Source organism: Populus alba, chromosome 13, assembly GCF_005239225.2.
Source record: "Populus alba chromosome 13, ASM523922v2, whole genome shotgun sequence".
Taxonomy (NCBI): Eukaryota; Viridiplantae; Streptophyta; class Magnoliopsida; order Malpighiales; family Salicaceae; genus Populus; species Populus alba.
In genome coordinates this window covers 460,443-482,706 of record NC_133296.1, presented here as the reverse complement: position 1 = coordinate 482,706, position 22,264 = coordinate 460,443, and the positions used below count along the sequence as shown (strand labels likewise).

At 33.7% G+C, this 22,264-nt stretch overlaps 2 protein-coding genes and 1 long non-coding RNA gene across 3 annotated transcripts; 2 read left to right on the top strand and 1 right to left on the bottom strand.

The window, feature by feature from the left end:
- On the top strand, window positions 1-10,476 carry LOC118060925 (protein SUPPRESSOR OF QUENCHING 1, chloroplastic). Its single transcript, XM_035074242.2, has 28 exons — window positions 1-506; window positions 831-931; window positions 1,015-1,071; window positions 1,152-1,246; window positions 1,584-1,683; window positions 2,112-2,170; window positions 2,270-2,394; window positions 2,673-2,805; window positions 3,284-3,371; window positions 3,581-3,665; window positions 3,857-3,917; window positions 4,028-4,103; window positions 4,483-4,593; window positions 4,761-4,856; window positions 5,450-5,572; window positions 5,661-5,858; window positions 6,159-6,263; window positions 6,432-6,496; window positions 6,950-7,043; window positions 7,290-7,447; window positions 7,628-7,677; window positions 7,793-7,911; window positions 8,192-8,299; window positions 8,515-8,607; window positions 9,182-9,218; window positions 9,468-9,715; window positions 9,798-9,947; window positions 10,181-10,476. The coding sequence occupies exons 1-28, from the start codon at window positions 125-127 to the stop codon at window positions 10,343-10,345; spliced, it is 3,282 nt and encodes a 1,093-aa protein (XP_034930133.1). The 5' UTR covers window positions 1-124; the 3' UTR covers window positions 10,346-10,476.
- A 941-nt stretch (window positions 10,477-11,417) lies between these two features.
- On the bottom strand, window positions 11,418-13,372 carry LOC118060924 (uncharacterized). Its single transcript, XR_004689509.2, has 2 exons — window positions 12,775-13,372; window positions 11,418-11,855 (listed from the first exon to the last, which is right to left on the bottom strand). It is a non-coding gene; the product is annotated as an uncharacterized lncRNA (long non-coding RNA).
- Window positions 13,373-18,882: 5,510 nt separating this feature from the next.
- Window positions 18,883-20,143, top strand: LOC118060923 (transcription factor bHLH149). The gene is made up of 2 exons (XM_035074241.2): window positions 18,883-19,076; window positions 19,315-20,143. Exon 2 carries the CDS (start codon window positions 19,344-19,346, stop codon window positions 19,956-19,958), a length of 615 nt encoding a protein of 204 aa, XP_034930132.1. The 5' UTR covers window positions 18,883-19,076; window positions 19,315-19,343; the 3' UTR covers window positions 19,959-20,143.
- The last annotated feature ends 2,121 nt before the right edge of the window (window positions 20,144-22,264 follow it).

Sequence of the window (22,264 nt, the reverse complement as noted above, 5' to 3'; positions counted from 1 at the left end):
TTCATAATATAAAACATTTAAGGATTAATTTTGTTCTAACAAAATCCAGTAGAACTAAAACAGGCCACCGAGTACCCGCCACTCAAAACAGAATCAGTTTAACCACCAAAAAAGGGGAAAAAAAATGAAAGGCCAAGCCATGGCCATGAAACTACTATCCCCTCCATCTTCTCTATCAAGCCCCAAATTTGCTAAATCTCTTTTCTTTTTTACTTCCAATCCAAAAGGATCAAAACCCATCTCAAGTTTAGTCCAACTTTTCCAATGGAGGTCAAAAAATCTAGTCTTTACTAGAAAAATGGAAGTGAAGGCATGTGTGAAGGTGGAGCAAAAGAATGAAACTGAAGTAACTGGAAATGAGTGGGGTAAGGTATCTGCTGTGCTTTTTGATATGGACGGAGTGTTGTGCAATAGTGAAGAGCCTTCAAGAATGGCAGGTGTTGATGTTTTTGCTGAGATGGGAGTTGAAGTTACAGTGGACGATTTTGTGCCATTCATGGGCACAGGTAATGTATATAGAGGTCTTAAGTTTGAAATTTTATGATTTAATACAGTAATTATTTCTTCTTGGATAATAAACAAAAATAATGTCTTTGGATATGTGGTTTCAATCGGGGAGGATTTCAATTTCAGCAATTCTTTTTTGTTTCTTAAAAAGAACCCAAACGACTTCTCATTTGATGTTTGGAGGACTTGTTGTTCCATTTTGTCAATGCTTCTCCTTTTATTTCTGGAATTTGGTGTTGGGTGACTGAAATCTGATTGTTTGAGATGTAAATTTGATGGGAAGTAGTTGTCTTTTTGACTGCTGACTTTCTTCAATGTATTAGGTGAAGCAAACTTCTTAGGAGGTGTTGCTAATGTAAAGGGAGTCAAGGGATTCGATACCGAAATGGCGAAGAAAAGGTTCTTTGAGATATATCTAGATAAGGTGATTATTGCGAATCACCATCCAAGTTTGCAATGCAATATGAGTTTGTTATATGATGCCTAAAGTCTTTTCATATCTTGCAGTATGCAAAACCGAATTCCGGAATAGGATTCCCAGGTGCCCTTGAACTCATTACTCAGGTATGAAATCCCAATGATTCAGAATTCGCATGATGAGATTGTATTGAGGCTATATTAACATAGTGCCTGCTGTACGACAGTGTAAAAACAAAGGCCTGAAAGTTGCTGTTGCATCTAGTGCTGATCGTATCAAAGTTGATGCTAATTTAGCAGCTGCTGGCTTACCAGTTTCGATGTAAGCTTACCTATTGTTTGTCCCGTTTCTCTAGTTCTTCGAATAGCTATACAATTCCATTCTTTACATTTTGCTGATAATCACTGAAATGCTTAGTACTCAACGAGTTGTATTACCACCAAAATAACAAATTCAGGAATGTCAGATTAATTCCTCACTCAAGAAGTTAAATTTTGTTTTCTAAAGTAAAATTGAACTTAATATATCTGGGCAATAGAGCATTTACTCCATGAATCTACCTTTATTGTGAAAGAATATTTGAGAGATGATTGTGTCTGTTATGAGTCAAGAATTGGAGGATTTCTGTTCTGATTATTTGTTAGCGGCTTTTTATCAGGTTTGATGCTATTGTATCAGCAGATGCTTTTGAGAATTTGAAACCAGCTCCTGACATTTTCTTGGCTGCATCAAAAATCTTGGGTGTGCCCACTAGTGAGGTAATCTAGCTGATCCTGGGTTTAATCTTCTCTACTAAGGTGCAAGAATTATCAACTCAGAAAAGTTATTGCATATAATTAGCATAACAGAATTTTTCCTTTTCTTTTAGACATTGAATTTTATTAAGGGAAAAAGAGAGAGAACAAAACAGAGGATAAGATATCCTCCTTGAACTGAGACAACTTAGCAAATTTCTGAAAAAAAATAGAGTTATAGGTTAGGGTAGGTGTTATTCTCTTTGATACCCATCACATTTTGTAGAGGATTCCAACACTAGTACCGCCTGTCACCACATACTACCTTTTCTTGTTGATAGTTTGTTATCGTTATATCTTCTTTTCTTATTTCAACACTTATTTTGGTGGTTAGCATATTTTTTCGTGTCTATTTTGGTCATATTGATGGATTTTTGCCCACCTTTTCCTAGTGTATTGTCATTGAAGATGCACTAGCTGGAGTACAGGCCGCAAAAGCTGCACAGATGAGGTGAAAATGCCAAATACTTGTGTATTTGGTGTCCTTGAGTTCTGATCATTAAATTCCTCCTTTTCTTATTCCAATGATACCATTCTGTGCTTCTTGCAGATGCATTGCTGTCACCACTACATTGTCAGAAGAAATTCTAAATGATGCCAGCCCATCTCTTATCAGAAAGGAGATTGGGAATATTTCGCTTGATGATATTCTCAATGGTGGATCTGGTGGCTATAGTATGTAGTCCTGAGAATATTCCGAAAATGTCATTTGTAACCATCAATAATGTAGACTTTTCAAGCTGCTTTGGTTCCATATTTTAAGAACCGTGACTGTAATGATTGGAATTCATTTTTCATCAAAGATACAGTGCTTCAACGAGCACAACGAATTCAGTTTTATAATTGGCTTTGGATTTATCTTAAGATTGCAGATAATAACTTTTTCCTTGCTGGATAGTAGTTAAGGCTAATATTCTTGCTGAATAAGATCTGATAAAGACATACGATTGCAGATGAGAAGATGCAGGGACCTCAGGTTCTGCACACTTCTGCACAAACTTCAGTAGCAATGCTCGAAGAAAGAACAGAAAATGGGCCAATCCTTAACCAAGTTGCTACCAATGACAATGTTTCCTCAATTAAGGGGTAAGAGAGGTTCTATTTATTTGAAATATTGGATTCATTTTCTAAAATCTCAAAATAAAAAAAATAAAAAAAAATAAATGAAATCTATGTGGCACCTTCTTCATCTTAATGACAAGCAATGGATCTGAAATACAAAAACACAGACTGCTGAAACATTTAGCTAGTCTTATGGCTCCCTTGCAATGTGTTTTAGATTATTTGGAGTCTGTTTGGTTCATACCTTAATAGGAAAACTTTCAAACACTGCAGTTTTGATGGCACAAAACTTAAACAGTTGTCCAAAATGATTCAAAATAAGGTTTGGCTCACAATGCATTTAGGAAGCTTTCTTGCATCCATCTCATTTAATTTCCTTAATCAGTAGCTTTTGAATGTGAAATTCTTGGTGGCAAGATGTATCAAAATGATTTATTTCCAACAATGAAAAACTATTTTGTAACAACTTCAGCTTGAGGATGCAGAAATAATTTGTGGACAGGTTGCAGGGTTCTCGGCGTGATATAGTGAGATATGGCAGTTTGGGTATTGCTCTTTCTTGTGTGTACTTCACCATCACAAATTGGAAGGTAATTGATATAACAAAGAAGACCGTAACAGAAGTTGTATTCATCAGTTGAATCCATTTCAATTGCTACAGTGATCATTTGAATAACCAGGAAAATGTCGCTTTGAATTTTAAAGTATTCAGTTGTTATAGATAAAATGAATTTTTAAATTATTACAGTCTTCTTGTCATTTTAATTCTTTTCACACATCTATGTTAGCACCTTTTCAGGCAATGCAATATGCTTCACCTAAAGGTATATGGAACAAGTTGTTTGGAGTTGATACCCCATCCTTTGAACAGAATGAAAGTATAGGTATATGTCATCCTATATGAATTCATCCAACATGATATTTGTTTTCTGTCTTTTGCTCTGATCTTCTCGAGATGCACTATGTCAAATCATGAGACATCCCTTACAGTATCCATAGTTGTTTCGAGTCTTTTTTGAGTAATAATTATATCCAAGATGAGAAATACAGACTCATTTAACTTTGTTTGTTTTAGGCAACTTAAAATCTTCAAGAGTCAAACAGTTTGTAAAGTATATATCTGATCTAGAAACCAAGTAAGTAACAAAGCCACAAGGTTTATTAACTAAATTAAATTTTCATGGCAATTTCTGTTTACCAGATTTCTGTTTAATCTGTCTTGAATTTTTTATCTTTCATGTGTCAGGGGAAATGCCACCATTGTGCCAGAATTTCCAGGAAAACTTGATTGGCTGAATACATCTCCACTTCAGTTTCAAAGGGTAAGTTTCATCTAACTCGCTTTTCTATTATAAATGTACAAGCATTAGAATAATCGATGCTCAATATTTACATGGTCTTTTCCCATTAGCTTATTTTTACTCTCGAAGAACATGCGTGGCAAATAACCAAACTTCCATCGTAGATTGCTCTCAACCTCTCAAAAAGCTATCAGCTATCTAGTTATAAACTCCCATATGTTCCATTGCGGCATTCTTTCTTCATTGAACTATGCACTATCTTTGTCTTTTAAAACACTGACAAATTCTCAACTAACAGAAAACTTTCTACTTTTAATATATACATTGATGTGGCGTTTATACTTACTATTTCCTTCTATTTTGGTGAATTAATGCTAACCCTTTCAATCCCTTTGAGCAGGATCTGAAAGGAAAAGTGGTTCTGCTGGATTTTTGGACATATTGTTGTATAAATTGTATGCATGTCTTACCAGATCTAGAGTATCTGGAGAAGAAATACAAAGATGCACCGGTAACGCCCTTGCCTCTCCTTCCATGCTGATGCATATTTTGTATGACATCTTGTTGATACTTATTTTCATTGGCTTGATCATCCATTTTATTAATTCAGGATTCCATTGGCACCGTTGTTTACTATACTTCAACATAAAATGTCTTTTATGTGCTTATATTCCACAGTTCACTGTTGTGGGGGTGCATTCAGCTAAGTTCGACAATGAGAAAGATTTAGAAGCCATCCGTATTGCAGTCTTACGCTACAACATCTCTCACCCAGTGAGTCAAATTTTGGAACTGCTATAAGCAAAATGTCAATCTTTTTCAAGCATTTTGGGCATTTTACAAAACAAGTATACTACATATCTAGTATAGTTCCATAAAACAGAGAAAATTTTCAATAGTTTCGCATATGAAGAACCAGAGGTGAAAGTGACATCACTCTGGAAACTATCCTTGAGTATAGCTTTCAAAGTTAGCACTAATATATGCAATATCATGACACTAAATAATGCATTCACTAGCTTAGGGTTTGGGTTATGTTAGATGTGTGCTTCTACTTGTAGTGTTTTTCAATTTCTTCCTTTATCTAGCTAGCATAATATTGGGTGGGGCTGCAATGATAGTCCAACTAGAAACAGTTACAAACTCTAATTTTGGAAAGAATTTAATCCTGCAATTGAACTTCTTAATCTTTCAGGAACCATAAGGCTATAAAGGTTATTTTGTCCGCCAAGCCATTAACTTCTTGAGGAAACCACATTTTAACATTTTATGATATCTGATGAGCACTTATGACATGTTAACTTGAGTCTTTAGTTACATATATTAAATTATAGATTCGTCTTAACAAGTCTTTCCGACCAGTATAGGTTGTCAATGATGGAGATATGTTTTTGTGGCGTGAGCTAGGTGTCAGTTCCTGGCCTACATTTGCCATTGTTGGACCCAATGGTAAGCTTATTGCACAATTATCAGGAGAAGGCCGCCGAAAGGTACAACTCACACATGTATAGTATATTATAAATGCTTAATCTCAGAAAATTTCAATAATAAGAAAGTCCTCTGTCCTTTTCATTTTAGGATCTTGATGATTTAATAGCGGCAGTGCTTTTGTATTATGGTGAAAGGAAGATCCTGAACAGCAGACCAATTCCTTTGAGTTTAGAGAAAAATAATGATCCTCGCTTACTTAGCTCCCCTTTGAAGTTTCCTGGAAAGTTGGCTATTGATGTGCTAAACAACCGACTGTTCATTTCCGATAGCAACCACAACCGCATAGTATATCCTCCCTCCCTCCCTCCCTCTCTCTCTCTCTCATACACACACGCACTCACAGCAATACAATTCAGGTTTGCATATTCTGCCTGGTAGTGACTGCAGAAATGAACGTGTGGTTAGTACTTATTGCCAATTTAGTAGTATCAATACACACACATTCATTGATCATCATCATGAGCTGTTAGAAAAACACTATAAAATGGCCCAGTAAAATCCTTTTCCAGTAATATAAACTTTACCATAATGTCGATCATAAATATTTTTCGAGGAATTTAGTATGTTGTAATTTTTTGAGTTCAGGTGGTCACTGATCTAGATGGAAATTTTATTGCCCAAATTGGCAGCAGTGGAGAGGAAGGACTGCGAGATGGTTCTTTTGATGATGCCACCTTTAATCGCCCTCAGGTGATGATTTAGTCTGTAAGCTGTTTCTCCAGATCTGTTACGGAGAAAAAAAAATTTAAGCACTTCCCTATTCACGTGTCCATTTATGAATTTTGAGATCAGTCATCTTATATTTTCACTTTTGTGCTGGATATTCATGCTGAACATTGTGGTTTAATGCTTATTCAGGGTCTGGCTTATAATTCAAAGAAAAATATCCTTTATGTTGCAGATACTGAAAACCATGCTTTGAGGTATGTGCATTTTAGAACCAGCCTTTAATTTTGTTGCAAGCCTTAGATGGCTCCCTTCAGTTTTTGTAGAGGGAGATCTGAAGTTCTCAATGACTTGTTTTACGCTGAAATTTATCTTCCCAAGACACCTTCCAATGCTGTCTTTTTTCCCAAGTAACAAAATCTTAATTGAGGTGACCTTTTCTTAGAATCTGCTTGGTAATTCGAAACTAGAATCAGAGGTAAATGAGAAAAATATGCTGAGCAATATATGAACCTATAATACATGTCCGATCAACCATAGTTCTTCCACATTCTTGCAAGGATACACTGTTAGTTTTGCAAGAATTTCCCAAATTCTAACTATATCCTTCTTTTCCGGATCTTATGTGAGTTGAAACAGTTAAAAGTTGCATTGATAACATCATGCTAGTTATAAGTGAGTTTATAACTATTCAGTTTTTATTGCTGTAGGGAGGTTGATTTTGTCAGTGAGAAAGTGCGAACTCTTGCTGGAAATGGAACAAAAGGTTCTGATTACCAAGGAGGTGGAAAAGGAACAGATCAGGCAAGACCCCAAATACATGGAATTTGGATGCATTTAAAGCATTTGGGGCATCCTTAACGTTTCATGTTGAAAATTTGGTTATTCCGTGTTTCATTAAGTTGGGAACATTAACAAAGAAATTTTGTTGTTTAATAAAATATAATCAAATCCTTCCCCTAGTATGTGCTTAATACATTTACAATAACTAAAAATCTTGTTGATCAACCTCTTACTTTAAATTTATGGACTTTTTGCATCCTATTTCAGGTTCTCAACTCCCCATGGGATGTCTCATTTGAGCCGGTTAATGAGAAAGTTTACATTGCAATGGCTGGTCAGCATCAGATATGGGAACATGACGTATTGAATGGAGTTACTAGAGCCTTCAGTGGTGATGGTTATGAAAGAAACTTGAATGGATCAAGGTAAGCAGAGTAGGTTTATCTTAAATCTTTTTCTCCTATTCATTACATATTCAGCATTCTTCTGTGTTTCGCCAATGTACATGCCTTTTAAAGTTTCTCTTCACATAAGCAATTTTTACATATTATAGGTTCTGTACTAGATTCTGAACTGATTGCTTTTGTGTCTTGTTATGGAAATAGCCCTACGAGCACATCATTTGCTCAACCTTCTGGAGTTTCATTATCTCCTGGTAAAATCTTGGGATATTCCGACAGCTTTTTGTAGCTTTCAATTGATTTTAAAATATTCCATATGAAGCTTTGACTCTTATAATTGTGGACATTTCACTTTGACCCCATTCATAGATTTCGAGCTATATGTTGCTGATAGTGAAAGTAGCTCCATTCGAGTGCTTAGTCTAAGAACAAAAGGAACGAGGTTGCTAGCTGGTGGTGATCCAATTTTCCCTGACAACTTGTTTAAGGTAATTCTATTTCTGATTAAGAAACCACTTGTGTTTTGGACATACATATAGAGGCCATTATCCAAGTTTGATTCCAGAAAGTGATGTCCTGGAAAGGAGAAATAGTAGACATTTCTACAGTTCTCACTTTTCATGAATCGATCCCTGGAGATTAATATATCAATTTCTGATTACAGATATACACCAAACTAAACCTTTATAAAGTTCATTTCCAGTAAATACTATCTTTTGCACTTAATGATCCACTTATGATTTATTCCTATAATATTCAATTTTGCAGTTTGGAGACCATGATGGTATAGGTTCCGAGGTACTTCTTCAACATCCATTGGGTGTATTACATGCGAAGGATGGTCTAATATACATAGCAGATAGCTATAATCACAAGGTAATTTGATCATGACTGAAAGCACTTTGAAGTTTTAATTGTCTAGGCACAAAACAAGTAATATGCATCTGACATTATCTTGGTAGCTTCGTAATTTTTTGTTGAAAATCCATGGAAGTTCGTTTCAGCACATCTGCGCTTAAAATGTTGTCATATTGATCATAATAAAGGATTGAACATCATTAAATTACTTTAATTTATCCTTCAATTTTCAGATCAAGAAGTTAGACCTAGCTACTAAAAGGGTCACTACAATAGCAGGAACAGGAAAAGCTGGTTTCAAGGATGGAAAAGCACTAACTGCCCAGGTTAGAAAATGGTGCAAAATGTACTTCATATTCTTATTCAGGAACCTGAAGTGTCTTTTACGTCACAAATTGTTGATATCCTTCTACAGGAACCTGAAGTGCCTCTTATTTCGCAAAATGCATATACTTGATACTGTTTTCTATTCTTCAATACCATTCCATTTTCTGGTCTAAAAGCACATTCGATTTGACTGAGCTTTTCTAAAAAAATGTTTCCAAAATAAAGTACCGCCTATTTCAGTATATGTCAATGTGATGATTTGGAATTTTTCCATTTTCATCCACTTCTAATAGAATGTGCGAGAACGGAGTGAGCAACAATCAGAAAGATAGCAGACAACATGTCTTGGGAGATAGCAGACAACATGTCTTGAGATGTTTCTGCTTTTCGGAGTTGGTCATTATTCACAAAAATTCATCTTGATCATTCCATTTTAAGCTAGTGACAAGCTCTTAATGTGTTAATGTCTCTAGATTTTTTATAGGCTACAGAACATTATCAGCTTACAGCTTGCTCCTGCTTTACCAAGCTGCCTGAAATACCAATTCTAATGCATTGATTTATTTTCTTCAGCTCTCAGAGCCGGCGGGACTCATTGAAGCTGAAAATGGTGATTCCCATACCTCTTATGTGCTATATACAATAGCCAATTTTTTAATTCACAGTATTGAAATGTCAGCATCACTTTGTGAAGATTTTAGATGTGTTCATCTTTCCTTATCAAACATTTTTTGTTAAATGACTTTGTTTGGCTTTACTACCCTCTTAATCAAGTAGATCCATATAATTGTTTTCCATCAAGTAAATAAGTTTCCTTCCAAATTAACTTGATTTGAAACCTCTCCTTGGTTATTTGCAGGAAGGCTTATCATAGCTGATACGAACAACAGTGTTATCAGGTATCTAGACTTGAACAAGGGAGAAGCTGAACTTCTAACTTTGGAGCTGAAAGGAGTTCAGCCTCCAGCATCAAAATCCAAATCCTTGAAACGTCTCAGGAAGCGATCATCAGCTGACACAGAGACAATCAAAGTTGATGGTAGTTCATCCAGCGAGGGCAACTTGCGTATCAAAATATCAGTACCTGAAGAGTATCATTTCTCAAAGGTCTCCTAAGATCCAACCTCGTTAATATAGTTTCCTACCAAGTTGCATATCATAACCTCCTCTTTTGTGGATTCAACAACAGGAAGCACGCAGTAAATTCAGTGTTGAAACTGAGCCTGAAAACGCAGTGCTGATTGATCCCTCCGAAGGCTATCTAAGTTCAGGAGGAACGGCAAGCATTCACTTTAAGAGATCTGACGCCTCACCTTCAATGGGGAGAATAAATTGCAAGGTATGCCTTTATTTTTTGTTTTGCGGACCAGTTTGACAGAAAAAGACAAAGGTTAGAGCATATATTTTACATTCCGAGGATGCATTTTCTAAGGAAATTCCATGTAGGCATGTCTGTGATGGACAGCTTACAACTTTCCTGATAGTAGTATTCAAGGAGAAAAACTCCATGCTAAGCTTACAATTTCCTGTTAGTTATTCACCAAGAAATAACCAGTTTGGATCATTTTTCAGGTTTACTATTGCAAGGAAGATGAGGTCTGCTTATACCAATCACTTCTCTTTGAGGTACCCTTCCAAGAAGAAACTACAGACTCAACCCCATCAGAAATCACACTCGCATATCTTGTGAAGCCCAAATCTTCACCAAGCAAGTTGCAGCTACCAATTACCGGGTGATGGCATTCCCATGTAAATGCATTGTAAGCTTTTCTTTTTCAATTTTGTGCTATATTCACCATTGAACATTGAAGTTGATTGGATGAAGCAGTTTATCTCAGTAAATCAAATAAAATGATACTTTTACTGGAGTTGAAGATGTCAACAGATTGTCACATATAAATCTTTGCTTGACATTTATGAAGAGAGAACAAAATAAAGAGATTAGTGAGCATTGCAATATAGAGATTGCAGCCCTTTCTGGCCACCTCTGCTCTTCTTTGCAGCCCTAAAAACTAATTCTAAAGCATATACCCTTTATGTTAGTTTTATTCTAGATTTTTTTGCCATTACTGCTTTCCGATCACCCTTTCCTTCTTCTGTAAAGACTGCTTTCTTGGACTTGGTGGGTTAAGTGTAAAACCAAGCACATTAATGGCTAACATTTTTGTTTCATTGCATGGAGAAGTGACACACAAAGCCAACATTTTAGTTTCTCGATTTTGAAAGTAAGAACCCTAATCTCATGACATCCAAGGCTTGATATTTGAAATGCATAAAGCGAAAAATAAATAAATTGTGTTTTGCATGAATATGCCTTTTATTTATTGCCTTATTGTATTAAATAAGATCTCACATCACTCTCGCACATAAATTTGTGTATATATGCAATAAGAACTTAACAAAAGCTAACACTCTTCCCCTCCCTTGCTCTCCCTGTTATGGCATCCTTAAAACAAATAGATCTCCGGCTTCCATACAAGTCTAGTTGGAGACTGGGTTGTGTTTGGTTAGTGTTCTAGTATAGGAAGAGATAGATAGATAGAAGATAAAAAAACTTGTTTGGTTGGAGAGATGGAAAATAAATCTGTATTTGAGACGGTTTTGGAATGAGTTTATGTTATTTCAAATCAGGAAAAACAAGAAGATATCTCCTTTTCATCTCTAATGTTGCGAGACATGAATCAAATGCTATCTAAGAAATACAAATTGAATACCACTCAAAATAAAACTTCAAAATGCAGATTGCAGTGCAAATACATGGAGGTTTAGCGTGCAGCCATGAAAGTAGTAGAATCAATGAACTACATGAGACAACCAACATAATGAGCTCGTGGATATTTTCATTGTAGTTGTGACCATTGTACGAAAAACTGATCAGGTATCTGCAGTTCGTAAGGAAGCAAAAACTTGAAAAGAGCTTCCTCACTCTCTACATACTCTCAACATAAAAACCCAATGACCACCTAATCCCCACCACCTGCAGGTAAAATGGCACATTACCTTGAACAATAATGCAATTGCACAGAGGAACACAAGTTCCGGGGCCATTGCAAAGAACCTTAGATTTTTGAACTAGAAGAAACTAAAACGTAAATGAAAAGTACACCACTTGAGTTCTGACTGGAATCATTAGCCATAATGCATGAACCACAGCTCGTAAAGTTATCCCAACAAAGGTTATGTATGGCTGACCAACTTCCCTGCTGTAAATCTGTAGGAGTTGAGCAGAGCCTCTCTTGCCCCCATTCTGGAATAACAATTTGAAAATCACTTCAAATTGGTGCAAATCCAAGACAAACAATTTACTACAAGTCTTTTTCTCATTTTCGAGTAGAATCACTCACAATTAACACAAGAAGCAAATGCATCATTAACCTTGGCTCTCAATCAGAACCAGAATTCATAAGAACATGCAGACTAGTCATCTGGATTCATGAATCAGGACTTATTCATTCTTTTATCTAGATCAGGTGCGCTGTTATGCTTAATCCATGGCAATTTTATCCACACAAATTGGGTTTTAAATCCATACATGATGCAAGAATAAACTGCCCAGTTACTCCAAAAAAACCTAAATTGATGGTAGCTGGCAAATATGTTATATAATCACTAATCATAGCATCTCAATTGTAAATCCAATGATCCTTTTTGTGTATGTACCGCGCCCCATCATCATGTATCTCTAACATTTTTGTGCAGACTACCTCTTCGAGAGTCCCATTACCACAATTTTCATCCTAGGAACAAGAGGATGCTCATGCATCAACACATATATAGTAAATATACCATATAAATACTCTTAGAACCCACGTATAAGAGTATATAATTATGCGTCAGAAATCAGCAATAAGCTCCGTTCCTCACATAATAACCAGAGCTGATAACACAAGTTTTTAAATGTAACAATGTCCACTTGGATCACCATACTTTACTAAAACAGAAAAAATCATACTAAATCAATAGATAAATTTATGCTCATAAAGTCAACAATTCAATCCGAGCCCTGAATTCCTGCCAACTTCAATCTTTATCTTGAAGTTGACTTGCACAAAGAATCAGTACTGTTTGCTTGAATGGAATGCCTAAATTGTTGTATGGATCAAGGGAGACAGGAAAGGGTCAAGTTCTTTTCTTGGCAGCAGATGCCGACAGTGAATAATACTTACTCAGTGTCATTTTTCTTAAATCTTTGCGTACAAGATTGAAACTTAGGACTTCCTATGTATTTTCCTTCGACTTGTGCTCCTCTTACAGTAATCTTCATGATTTGTCGTAGCTGGTTGTTCCATTTTCTCTTAAAAGTGACCGTGACAAGGACTGCCAGTATAACTTGTAAGTTAGGATCTATCCTCGGATTGTAGTGTTGTAGGAAAAGTTATATGGAGTAGACATGGATGCTCTTAGGGTAGCCACCGTCTACCGCAACCACCCCCATCTGAATTGTATGAAGACACCATATATCCGTCGGTTTCATTGACATGTTGGTCATAGTTGTTAGATTTTGTCCACTTGAAGTAACCTATTGATCGGAGAAACTCATTTTTTCTTCTTATCGCAAAGTACACAATCATGGGTCGATCTGTGATGATAATTTGTGTTTACTAAGTCAAGAGTTTCTACGCCATCATTTCATTAGTAATTAAATTAATTATAATCAACGTAATTAATGTGGTTTGACGTAAACTAATCAGAGAGATTGATTGCCTATCAAGGCAAACAGCACTCGTGCACATTCCATTGGCTAAATGATCATGGGAAACAAAATAATATTTATTTTCTTTCTTATTAGCAGAAAACAAGATTGGATTAGCAAATAAATTTGTAATTAATGGATGGAAACAATCTCTGCTTAGCTCCTTGATCATGCATGCATCATGTGACAAGATCCAAATTTGTTTAACCAAGAAGGTTCTAAATCCATTATTATAGTACAAGTTGCCTCTTAAAACGCGTTAATCTCTTTTTTCCACCAAATCTTATGTTTATCCTCAGCATAAATCTTAGCGCCATGTCTGACGCACATGCAAAGCCATATTTTCTTGATTTATAAAATTAAAAAGAATTATCGAGGTCCAGATATATAAAACAAAGATAAAGATAAAGATATAAAATAAATTTATTTTTAATTTTTTTTATATATATTCTGGATGATCAACTTAATTTCACCTCTTAGGTTGGTAATAAATGGATCATTTAAACCCTAAAAATTAAACTCATACATTAAACAATAACATCATGGGAAGAAACTCATTAATAACCTTAGCCAAACTCAGAGAGGCAACCTGCTAACAGTTTACAACAAGCAAAGAAGAAACTATGATTTTAGAGCAAATGAAATTAAAGCATTTAATTATTATTATTAATTTAATTCAAAATCCCATGTTAGGGAGCAGTGAAACAAAACCAATCAATTTCTTTTGTCTGGTAATATATAGTCACTGGCTATAAACAAATCCCATGTTTCCAGCTATCGAAACTTGAATTAAATATATTTTAATTTGTTGAAAGCACAAATCTAAACCCTAATTGGCTGATCCACGGGAAGTGGTTAAGAAATGGATAAGTAAGAACATAAATAGCCAGACAATCCATTAAAGAGATGACAAATTAATTGGGCAAATCTAATAGATCACAACTTGTCATATATATCTAGTTAGGGCAAGTCTTGTATTGTTAATTAATTAGAGCTTGGTTATTTATTAAAAGTCTAGAATGTGCATTTCGATTAAATTTTTTTTATCAAATTTAAATGTTCTTTTAATTATTTTTCATTGATGGTTTTGGCATTCATATATTAAGCCATTCAAGAATATTTAAAAACTACTTTCAAATACAGTTTAAACAAACACGTGAAAAAATATAAATTCAGTATGTGTTTGATAATGTGATGCATGGTGTTTTTAAAAAGTATTTTTTAATTGAAAATATAAATATATTAAAATAATATTTTTTTAAAAAAATTATTTTTATTTCTTACATCAGCATGTCAAAACCATTAAAAAACAATTTGAAGATTTCATTCAATATTCCACCAAAACTTGGTGAATAAATTAAACTTGGACAAAGAGATCGAGAGTGATTAAAGGCGACTGTAATTTAATATGTTGGGGGAGTGAATTGTGCAAGATTAATGCTTTTATTCTATAAAATTTCATTTCATGTTGACTCTTCCCTGATGACACGTTCAAGCATGTCTCGTTGAAGGAGGCAAAGCTCTCTGGCATGTCATGAGGCAATGGGACTTATCTGATTCTCTCAAGATTTTCTTCATTCCTATTAATTATCATTTCTTTATAACCCTTAAATTGCATTATTTTAACCCTAATTAATATTGTTGGATGCTTTATTCGCTTCTTATACCTCTTCTCTTCTGCCCTCATGTTCTATGGCAGAAATAAATTTTAATTATGACTGTTTCAGAAGTAAGTTTATTTATTATTTTTTTTGCATTTCTGTTTCGCATCACGGTATAAAATCCCAAGAGATTGATTTGATAGTCGCAAATTTTTGTTTAATTTCCTAGTTTTAGAGTATCTTGATTTGATTTGATAGCCTCATGAGTTGATTTAAACTGGGTGGAGCCAGTAAATATTTTTAATAGTTTTGGCCCTAAAATTCTAATTATCACTCACCTGTCTCTCTTTTTTTTTCCAGAAAACATCATAATTTTAATAGTTTTGAGTTTTTATACCCTTGTTAACCCTTTACCTCCATATCTGGATACTTGGCTCAAGCCAGATTTAAAAAAAAAAAAAAAAATTGATGTTGACCCAATCAAATAAAATACTTAAATGAGTTAATTAATAACCAGATTTACTGGTTATAATTCAGTTTGATTTATTTAAAAAAAATTAAAATGATATCATTTTAATTTTTTAAAGAACTAAAATGAAGACATTTTGATTGAGTCATGTTAACCCACCTAGCCTATAATAGTCACCTAGCCTATGATAGAGTCACGGGTTTAATAAATTTGAGTTTAATTTTTAACTTCTTTTAAAAATGAAATTGATTTTGATTTAACATTAAGATTGATTCGTGATCATAGAATAAAAGGAAAATTATTGTTTCTCATCCATTGTGAAAGAAACAAAGCAAAAGGCAAAAACATGGGTGTGATCAGAATCAATCACAGAAAGAAAACTAAAAAGAATTGGATCGATCCAATTTCAGGCTGTACATGATCAAGAACAAATGATCAAGATCAATAATTTGTACGGCAACGTGGATCAAACTTGTCCACGGCACATGAAGCTGAATTGTGGAGAAGAACTCTTATTAAAAAAAAAAAAATAAAAAAAAAAAAAAAGAAGAAGAAGAAAAGAGGACAATAAGATAGCATGAGAACAATCACATGCTTTCCTTTTCTCCATCTCCTTTATTTTTCCATAAGCGTCACCCACCAATCATTGCGGAGAATATATACAAAATTCCATGAGCCCCACAGCATAACCAACAAGTGGATGCCAACACATTGCTTTGTTATCCAATTAACTATTTCCACGTCATCAATGAATTTAACAATAATAATAAACAAACCCAGTTATTTATTTATCAGGATGGCAAGTACAGTCGTGTATTGTGCAGTATAACGGCCTCGCAAGGGAAGATGAGGGAGGCAACACCAGCTTCCTTCCTTCCTTCTTCCTATTTATAAACTTAGATGCCATGCATGCATGCACATGAAAATACATATCATGAGATTTATTTATAAATTATATGAACATGCAAATTTGCGAGCTTTAATCTCAATCAACCCGGTAAATCCTAGTCTAAACTCAATTAAATTAACATTATTTAAAAAAAAACTAATTAAATTAAATCAGTAACTTAGGGATTTTTTATACTAGCTTTTGGATCTAACGAACATGATGATGATGCTTGTATATGTTTTTTTTTTACAAGAATATTACATGATATTAATTTTCGACCACATAGCTACAGAAACATAGATTCTTTGTCTTCACTGTGTTTTATTCCTTAAGATTAAAAAAAAAAAAACACAATCATGTAAGAAAACATTACAAAATAATTAATACGACAATGGCTTTATATGATTTGTTGAAAAGCTATATATTATGTTTGGTGAAAAGCTAAGAATCTATGAACAGTGAGTAAATTTTTTAACTCAACTTGCACGTTTGAAACGACATCGATCCTACAATGTATATATATCCCATATATAATCAAAATTAAAACATCGAACATATACATATTATTATGATTAATTAGCAAAAGATGGTCTACCTACTGCCATGGCTGACGTGCAAGATCAACACAAGAAGCACCAAACACTTCCTAAAGTACCCTCATAAATATGATTACATTGCACACAAAACATGCACAAGGTTATGCATTTGAGGTGACCTAATTAATTACACTAATATACATAAAAAAAAATGCCTTGATTTTTAAGCAAGTCAATTGTTAAGATGATTGGAATTACACGCCAAGTCTAGTATTTTTCCTTTATAATCTATGATTAAACATGAGATATAATTGATTTTTTGGTGGTTTAAATGATGTTTAGATGCCTTTTAATGTTGTTTGCTTGGACAAGCAAAGCCTATCACTCTTTTCTTTTATTTTACTTGTGACTCTAAAATCTATTTCAATTATTATTTGTGTTTGATTAGTGTTTTGGAATTAAAAAAAAAAAGAATATATATATATATATATATATAAAAACAGAAACATGTTTGATCGAAAAAACATAAATAATTTTGTTTTTTAAATAAATTAATTTCTATTGTTTTACAATAAATGGAGATAAATTCGATCTCGTTTTTGGCCGGCCCTCAACAAATTATAGTTAACAAAGTTGCCAACAATAAAGCCAAATTAATAGGTTTTAGAATTTATTATCAAATATATATATATGTACAAGTTGTCCACTAACAATATAATTTAATCAATCAGAGGTGAAGTCCTCATGCATGATGCAATCACTGACCAAATAAAGGAGGTCTTTCTTCATTTTTTTTTAATTATTATTCGAAATAGAAATCATATAAAATAATTAATAAACTTCAAAGATGGAACTCAAGCCAAGTCACCCACTCTATATTGTTTTAAGAGAAATTAAAAGCTTGAGTTAGGGGTGAGAAAAAAACAAAAAACTGATTAAATCAAGAAAACAAAAAAAAAATAACTGAAAAAACCAAACAGTGAAAAAAAACCGATAACAATTTTGAAAAAACTGACCGGTTTGGTTTAGTTTTGGTTTTATAAACCTGAAGCCAAAAAAACTGAACCGAACCCAAAACAAAAAAAAAACAGGAAAAAAATGAGTCAAACCGGAAAAAAACAAGTCAAACGGTTTGAACCAGTTCTTGTTCTAAAAAAACCAAATTGAAACCTGGTCGGTTTGAACTTGTATCAATTCAATTTTGTTTTTTTTTTCAAAAAAAAATATTTTAATTATATATTTTTTTGATAAAAATCAAATCAAACAAAAAATAATTATCGCTAGCTTAAGTTAAGTTAATTGATGCTGTCTTCTTCCACATTTAACTTGTCGCAAAAGATTTAAAGCCCATAGGATGCATTAATCCCTTGTTTATTTTAACCCAATTGAATTAACCTTTGACTCCGTAGATTATTCAGATAACATAATTTTATCATTTTCAATTTCCAAATATTCTTCCATGCTTGGTGTGATGAATGACGACCAACTTTAACATCAATTCGACGCTCAAAACACTATAAATATTAACACCTAGAATCAAGAACAAAACTCTATTTAGGCCAATGCAAGTGATTAATTAACACTTAGCGGAGGTTAAATATATATGGCATAGAAAGCTTAAATTTCAAAGACACGAGAGTACTAAAGAGGTTTGTTCACAAGTTTGGAAGGATCCATCCAACAAAATCTTGAGTAAATGAGATTATTAACTACTTCTAGCCCCTTTTTGTAATGTAAAGATTAACTTATTCTACCTATACTGATATAATTAAGGAGAAAACCACTTTTATAAATTATAAAATAAAATAAAAAAATAATTTTAAGGATATAACTAAATTGATCAGGTCTTAAGTTTACTTTAAAAGTTATTAGTTTGAATCCCATAAATTTTAAGAGTTATTAAAGATATGTATAATTATTAATTTTAAAATCAATAAATTAATTCAAATATTTATATTAATAATTAGTTGAGGGATACATATAAATTTATCTAGGTATTTATAATAATAATAATAAAAAATAAATAAGTGAGTAATGATGAATGGAAATACGTAGATATATATAAGAGACGGATAGTCAGAACATTGGGACTGGAGAACTAAAAGCAAAGGTAAGGACGCGTGGTTAGCCGTGACTTGCTTTTATAAGTCTCCCCCTTCCCCGCTTCTCCCTCTCATTTCTTCTCACCCGCCCCTCTCCTCTCCCCTCTCTCTCCCTTATCTATATCGTTACCGCCAGCACCCTCCTCCACAACCGCCGTCGCTGCCCAATCTTCAAAAGGTATTATTTTTCTTGCTTCACGTTCTTTTCCAACAAGCACTTGTCATGATTGGCATGTATTTCCTTTCATCCCCCTAACCCCAACCTGCCGACGCCTCCTCCATCACCGCCACCGCTCTTTGGTCTTAACATAGCAAATTTTGTTGTCGCAATTGTTTTCATTTTCTTAAAAGGTATACCCAAAAAAATAAAATCTTTAGCTTACAATAATTACTTTTGCCATGTTATTTCGTTTCAGGCGATAAAGAAAGAGGGACGGCATTATTAATGGCAAGCAACCAATCAAACTGCGACGTGTTATCGCAACAAGAACCAAACCAGCAAAGAAAGAAACGCAGAAAACTGACTCGTGAAAAGACAGAGAGTCACCTTCAAAACGACGGCACTGGCGAGACCAAAAACCAGCCTACAGTGAGGTGGCGAACAGACACAGCGAGGCGGATCTATTCGTCGAAGCTTCTAGAGGCTCTGCGTCGATCATGCCGGATAACTTCTCCTCGGGGTGAGAAGACTCGAGAAGTTCGGGAAACCGCTGACAGAGTCCTCGCGGTGGCCGCACGAGGAAAAACACGGTGGAGCCGCGCGATTCTAGCGAAACGCGCGCGGTTGTTGAGAGTGAGGAAGGTGAAGAAACAGAAGGTGGCTCGTGATCGCAAGTCACCGGGGAGCGAGAAGAGGAGGGAGTTACCACCGGTGGAGAAGAAGGTGAGGGTTTTGAGCCGGTTAGTCCCTGGCTGCAGGAAAGTCTCGTTTGTGAATCTTTTAGAGGAAGCGAGTGATTATATTGCGGCTTTGGAGATGCAAATTAAGGTTATGACCAATCTTAGTGAAATTCTCACCGTCGCTGGCGGAGGAGGAGGCGGTGGCGGCTCGTCAGGTTGAGAGCTAGGAGACAGATATACTAGAGATTGTTAGTTATGCCAGATGTCCATTATAATTAATTTCTTTTTGCTTTTTGTTTTTCTTAAATATTTTAAATTTGTCTTTTTTTTTCCCTTCTATTAATATTAATTCATGATGTTATTGTATATACCACCTTATTATTATTATTATTATTCTAGCCTTAATCTTCCCTTTTTCTTATTAATTAATTATCAGTAATTGTCTTGGAATGGAATATTGCCAGCTAATTCTTCTGGTATTTAAATTAAAGGCGGGCAAAATATACAATTTTTAACATATAGTAGTAGAATTTTTATTTTTTAATCTTGGTATAGCTATTATTTGTTTTTTTAAAAAAAGGAAAGTAGACTTGAAATAATGTGTGAAAATAAATATGAGATGCACCACTATACAGTAAAATAAGAAAGAGATAATAAACTGTAACATTAACTTATAGTAGTAGAAATGAAGTCCTAATTAAGTGGATATTTGAGGGAAGAGGGGATAAAATGATAGAAAACCCCCAAAAAACAATAAACCTTATGCCATGTGCCTTGATGGACCTACACATTCTCAAGTGCCACCCACCGCTCCGTTTCGCTTCCATGTGAAATCTGAACCGTGTTTGCAAATTCAAAACCCATGCCATTTTCCAAATAAAACTGCCCTCCTAGTTACGTGTTTTGAAGATTGGTTATGTTTTAAAATTTATTAAAATAATATTTTTTTATTTTTAAAAATTATTTTTTTAAATTAGTTCATTAAAATGATCTAAAAATATATTAATTTAAAATAAATAAATAAATAATTTAAACTTTTTCAAAACTACATTTAAAACACAAAACCGGGCTTTAATATTTTTACATTTAGTCATGGTTTTGATATCAAAGAGACAGAGATGGCGGAAACAGATGAAACATGTTTTCATGTGTCTCCTGTTTTAAAATAATAAAGTTAATTCAGAAATAATACCATGGATATAGATTGGATTCGTTTTGTGTTCTTGCTTTTACTTTTCTAAACAAACATGTTTATATTATTTTTGTGCATGTTTCTTCTTTTGTTGTGACAGTAACCAAACACGGTGTTAGTTTGAAATCAAATTAAAAAAAAAAAAAAAAAAACTCGTGGATTAACATGTAATTAAATCAATCCAAATTAAACCGTTCCAATAAAAAGAAAGGTACTGAATGTTTGCATCCACGTACGTGGTGCCAAGAACAAAGACAATATTGTGGTCTAAGACAATAACGTCCACCGACCAGACCTCCCTCTTGTCGGGCCCTTGTTAAGAAGCCACATCATTTTCTTTGTACGGGTTAGATAACTCATGCCATGTTGTTAGTTAATTTTTTTATATAAATAAATAAAAATTAATATTTAAAAATATTAGGTTTTTTTTTAAAACTATATTGGGTTTGATTGCAATATCTGACTCAAAATAATATTTATAATATTAATAATAACATTAAACTTGTATAATCTAAGTTTAAGTTAGTTTGACTACAATACCAAACCCAATAACCTTGGATATGAGTCTGGCTATAAGGTCGTGTCATAAAAATATGATAATTAAATAGATTAATGAAAAAAACAAAGAAAAAAACTAACAGAAAGAAAAAAAAAACTAATAAAGAAAAAGAAAAAAATCTGAATTAACTAGATTAACTCTTCAACCTAAGTTAACCCATCAAACCTGAAATTTGCGTCATGAAAGTTTGATAACTAAATAAAATAAAAAATGACGGGTTAACTGGGTTAAACCTTTAAACCAGGTTAACCCGTCAAGCCCGAGATACGTGTCATGAAAGTCTGGTAATTAAATAGAAAAAAATTTAACATTAACAAACTAAATTAAATGAAAAAAAAAAATATAATACGATTACTTTAGATCCCGTGATTGAATCAAATATTTCTTTGAATGTAATAAAAAAATATTTAGGTCATATAAACCAAGCTTTTCAAAACTTAATGAATCCCAATTTCAACATGTAAAAATTCAAGATTATCTACAAGTATGATTGTATTTATTTTTTAAAGTGTTTTTTACTTAAAATCTTGAACACCAAAAAAGAATTGTTTCCCTTTTAAGTAAAGCTTTGTAATATTGTTCAACAACTCAAAACTAGTATAATATATATAACAAGAACGATAGTTTTACTAAACATTAGCTTAGATTTTAAATAAATTCTCTTGAATGTTTCATGTTTCTCTATTAATTTGTGGTCTGATTAGGTGGGAAAAACTAAGCTCGCATTCATGTTGTTGTTGGTGCCCAGATATATAGCTACATGCACGTCTCATAT

Excerpts from the sequence above, each read along its gene's own strand:
- LOC118060925 (XM_035074242.2), top strand. The coding sequence starts at position 125 with ATGAAAGGCCAAGCCATGGCCATGAAACTACTATCCCCTCCATCTTCT. Across the intron at positions 7,678-7,792 it reads TGGAGTTTCATTATCTCCTG|ATTTCGAGCTATATGTTGCT; the intron begins GTAAAATCTTGG and ends CCCCATTCATAG. Across the intron at positions 9,219-9,467 it reads ACTCATTGAAGCTGAAAATG|GAAGGCTTATCATAGCTGAT; the intron begins GTGATTCCCATA and ends GGTTATTTGCAG.
- LOC118060923 (XM_035074241.2), top strand. The coding sequence starts at position 19,344 with ATGGCAAGCAACCAATCAAACTGCGACGTGTTATCGCAACAAGAACCA.